Raw genomic sequence first — 3,729 nt, forward strand, 5'->3', positions numbered from 1 at the left:
TGTAAAAAGAGTCAATATAAAATATTTCACAGCCATCTTCTCTGATATACTCAATGAATAATTACTATTATACATTTAAAAAACTAGAAAACCATACAGATATTTTACCTATGTAAAACAATCCTTACCATTATTTCGAGTGTTATAGAAAGGAGATAAGCGAAAGCAATCTTTTTCAATCTTTACTTTTAAATCCAACGAAGCGGATGGGTATCACTCTAGTTTATATATATGTGGATAGCATTTTGAAATAATAATTAAAGTTGTTTAAATGATGAGTAAAATTCTTCATCAAACTCGAGTGTTTTAAACGTGATTCAAGTGTTACAATTATTCATCATCAAATAATACTCGTCTCATCATATAACTCGCTGATGATGCCTTCCTGGTTACCATCATCCTCTATAATGCTATGATTACAACATACAAATGCATTTTACAACATTACAATGCAATGCCAACACCATCCAGTCTGTTACAGTTTTGTTATTATAATTATTATGATTATTAAATGTACATTATTAACTAACGAATTTATGGCTATTATATAAGATGTCACAGAACTGGACAGAATTATTTTTAGAAATGTTCGATCCAGTATAACCATTCTAACAACCAAACAGAACTAGGCAATTGTGGGCGGGTATACTTTATATGGTACACTAAATAAATCTTATGTCAATATTTAAATTTTTGTTTCGAGTTTTCATCAGAATTCTAAACATTTTATTTTGCTCTATCACATTCAAATTTTATCCAATTTTGATAAACCAAGTATGTAATCCTACTAAATTTGGAACATACTTTTCAAGTTTTTGATCAAAATTAATTTAGCTCTGATAGGTTTTACGAATGTGGGGTCGTGGTCTCGGAATTTAGCGCAAAAGTGATAGCTACCGAAAAATTGACATCACAGCTGAAAAGAATGACCCAAAATTAACGGGTTTCAAAAAAAATTCCACTAAGATCGGTAATAATTTGATTGTATTGTCAAAAAAATCGAGTTTTTAACTTTATGACGTCATCAGAATCCAAAAAAATTTTATTTTGCTCTAGCAAATCCAAATTCTATCCATTTTTGACAAACAAAGTATGTAATCCTACTAAATTTGGGCCATACTTTTCAAATTGGTGATTAAAATTAACTTAGCTATAATAGGTTTCAAGAATGTGGAGTTCGGGACCCGAAATAAAGCACATAAGTGATATCTAGCGAAAAATTGAAATCACAGCTGAAAAGAATGACCCAAAATCAGTGTGTTTCAAAAAAAATTCTAATAAAAACGGATCAAATTTGCCAGTGCTATCAAAAAAATCGAATTATTTTACTTAATGACGTCATCAAAATAAAAAAATTTTTATTTTGCTCTATCACATCCAAATTTTATTCAATTTTGATAAACCAAGTATGTAATTCTACTAAATTTGGGTAATACTTTTCGAAATTAGCCTAGCTCTCATAGGTTTCCAAAATGTGGAATCCTGGTCCCGTAACTAAACACATAAGTTTTGCAAATCAAAAATAAAATATTTGCAGTTATGCCACATGCAGTTATGAAACATCCTGTACTAAATCCAGTAGTTTCTCATCAACAAATAATATTGCATTTTCTATGTCATGTTATTGTTATTTTAATTAATTGATCAATTAAATGAACAAAATTTTGTTGTATTAATTAAAATTTAATTATTACAAATGGGTACATATACAGGCGGATTTCTTAAAAAGTTTCCAACTAATTTTTTCAAAAACTGACAAATTCGGATCTCCTTGTTTTCAGAGGAATGAAAATAAGTGTGCCTTATTTTAATTTTCCGAGGGTGCCTTTCTGGTCGTACGATGATCAAGTTTGTTAAAAAATAAAAATATTATTGGTAAAATAAATTGAAACGAATCCAATCCAAGTACTTTGTCACATCAGTAAATATACAACACTTGCAGTAGACATCATCAAATGGTTCCCATTCTGAGCTTATTATGCCAATTTGTATAAAACCGTCATTTCTAGGCAATAGAAGTGCACCACCACTGTCACCTGTATCCGTAATTGTTTTAAAACTTCTTTTTGGTACAAGAGAGCAAATTTTATTTAAGTCTGAATTTAAAAACCAAGGACAACTTGTAATGTTTACAAGACCACATCGTAAATAACCAAGATAACTGTTGAATTCATTTTCACCCCAACCAAGAATAACAGCCCTTCTGTCAGTGGCATTTACTTCCACATTTGGAATATTAACTGGTCTTCCATATTCACTTGGAATATTGTTTTCTAGTTTTATTAATGCAATATCATTTCTTAAAGAGGGCTCTGCGTAATTTTCATGAATTATAATTTTGATTAATTTTGCTGAATATTTTTGGTCCTCGAATATGTTATTACATCCAATTGTTACTTGTAGTTGATCCACCTAAAACGGAGTAAGTTAATTGAAATAAATTGTTAACAGATTGAACAATTTTCAGCGAAGTTAATTAAATTGATTTTTCATTTTTAGTCTGTGGGACAGCACACCTTTGTGTTAAATAAATAATACATACATGAAACTTCGTGAGTGGATTTTTTTTGACGAGTCTACTCTATGACACTTTGAAAGCGCTGCGTTTTCAAATGAGCATGATAACATTAAATTTTAAGTATCGATCTGAAAAAACGCAGCAGGAGTTTATCGGATATTATGACAACTTAGTAACTAAACATAAACAATAGAATATTTTGTCCGACAAAAACACTGCACTGATGAGTTTGTCAACCTGCTCTTCGAACATGCCGTACTTAAGTATTTTTCTTTTTCAATGCATAAAAAGCTCACTTTTGCAAAATTGTTTTATAACTATTAATGTTATCAACAAATTCTCTGCTTCGTTTTATCACGCTCATTTGAAAACGCAGCACTTTCGAAAAAAGTTCGTTAAGTTCCAAGAAAGAAAATTTGGTAGGCTCGCCATTAAGAAGCCAATCAAGAAGTTTCAAGAATGTATTGATCATTTAATAAAAAAGGTGGTGTCCTACGGAATATTTGTTTTAATGTATACAAATATTAAGTTTACATACAGGGCCGTATTTCCAGAAATTATTTACACAATGAGCTGCAGTCATTACCCAATTGGGAGCAATTAAAGTACCGCCACAAATGAATATTTTACCATAATGTATGTATGTCATAAAAGGATACATGTTTGATGTGGTTGTTTTTGCATAATGTAAATATCTTCTTGTTATGAAATCTACGAAAAGAAAATGAGTTAAGAGTCGAATCGATTTAAAAATATTCAATGGTTCAAGTATTTTGTTATTTACGTTTGATTAATCTTTGTGGTTGACTCATGTTGTATATCCATGATGTATATTATAACTAACTTTTTTAACTTCTACTTAAAATATTTTGAAATTTATTTAAAGCCCTTTTGACTTCATTTTAATTTTGATTTTTAAACATTAATATAAATTTGTTGTCAAAATATGATAGGACGGTAGTCATAGAAATGCAATAAATCTCACAGGTTTTAATTTAACGCAAGCCTGTTTTTTTCTAAGCCGTACAGGTTTAGAGCTTGAATATATTTTTCGCCAGAAGCCAACATGATAAGCTTGAAAATTAGGGGTAAATCATGGAATTTGATAATAATGTCATGATATAAAGTCCGGCGTTATCCGGGTAGGTGTCACAACTTTCAAAAACATTTTATCGTGTTTTCGAAACTAGTTGAAATTTGTATTCACTTTG

The 3,729-nt window shown here is 29.9% G+C and overlaps 1 protein-coding gene across 1 annotated transcript; it reads right to left on the reverse strand.

Moving 5' to 3' along the window:
- Window positions 1-1,776: 1,776 nt before the first annotated feature.
- On the reverse strand, window positions 1,777-3,431 carry LOC123295746 (chymotrypsin-like). Its single transcript, XM_044877190.1, has 3 exons — window positions 3,303-3,431; window positions 3,057-3,229; window positions 1,777-2,412 (listed from the first exon to the last, which is right to left on the reverse strand). The coding sequence occupies exons 1-3, from the start codon at window positions 3,328-3,330 to the stop codon at window positions 1,870-1,872; spliced, it is 744 nt and encodes a 247-aa protein (XP_044733125.1). The 5' UTR covers window positions 3,331-3,431; the 3' UTR covers window positions 1,777-1,869.
- Between the last annotated feature and the right edge of the window lie 298 nt (window positions 3,432-3,729).

Source organism: Chrysoperla carnea, chromosome 3 (genome assembly GCF_905475395.1).
Source record: "Chrysoperla carnea chromosome 3, inChrCarn1.1, whole genome shotgun sequence".
Taxonomy (NCBI): Eukaryota; Metazoa; Arthropoda; class Insecta; order Neuroptera; family Chrysopidae; genus Chrysoperla; species Chrysoperla carnea.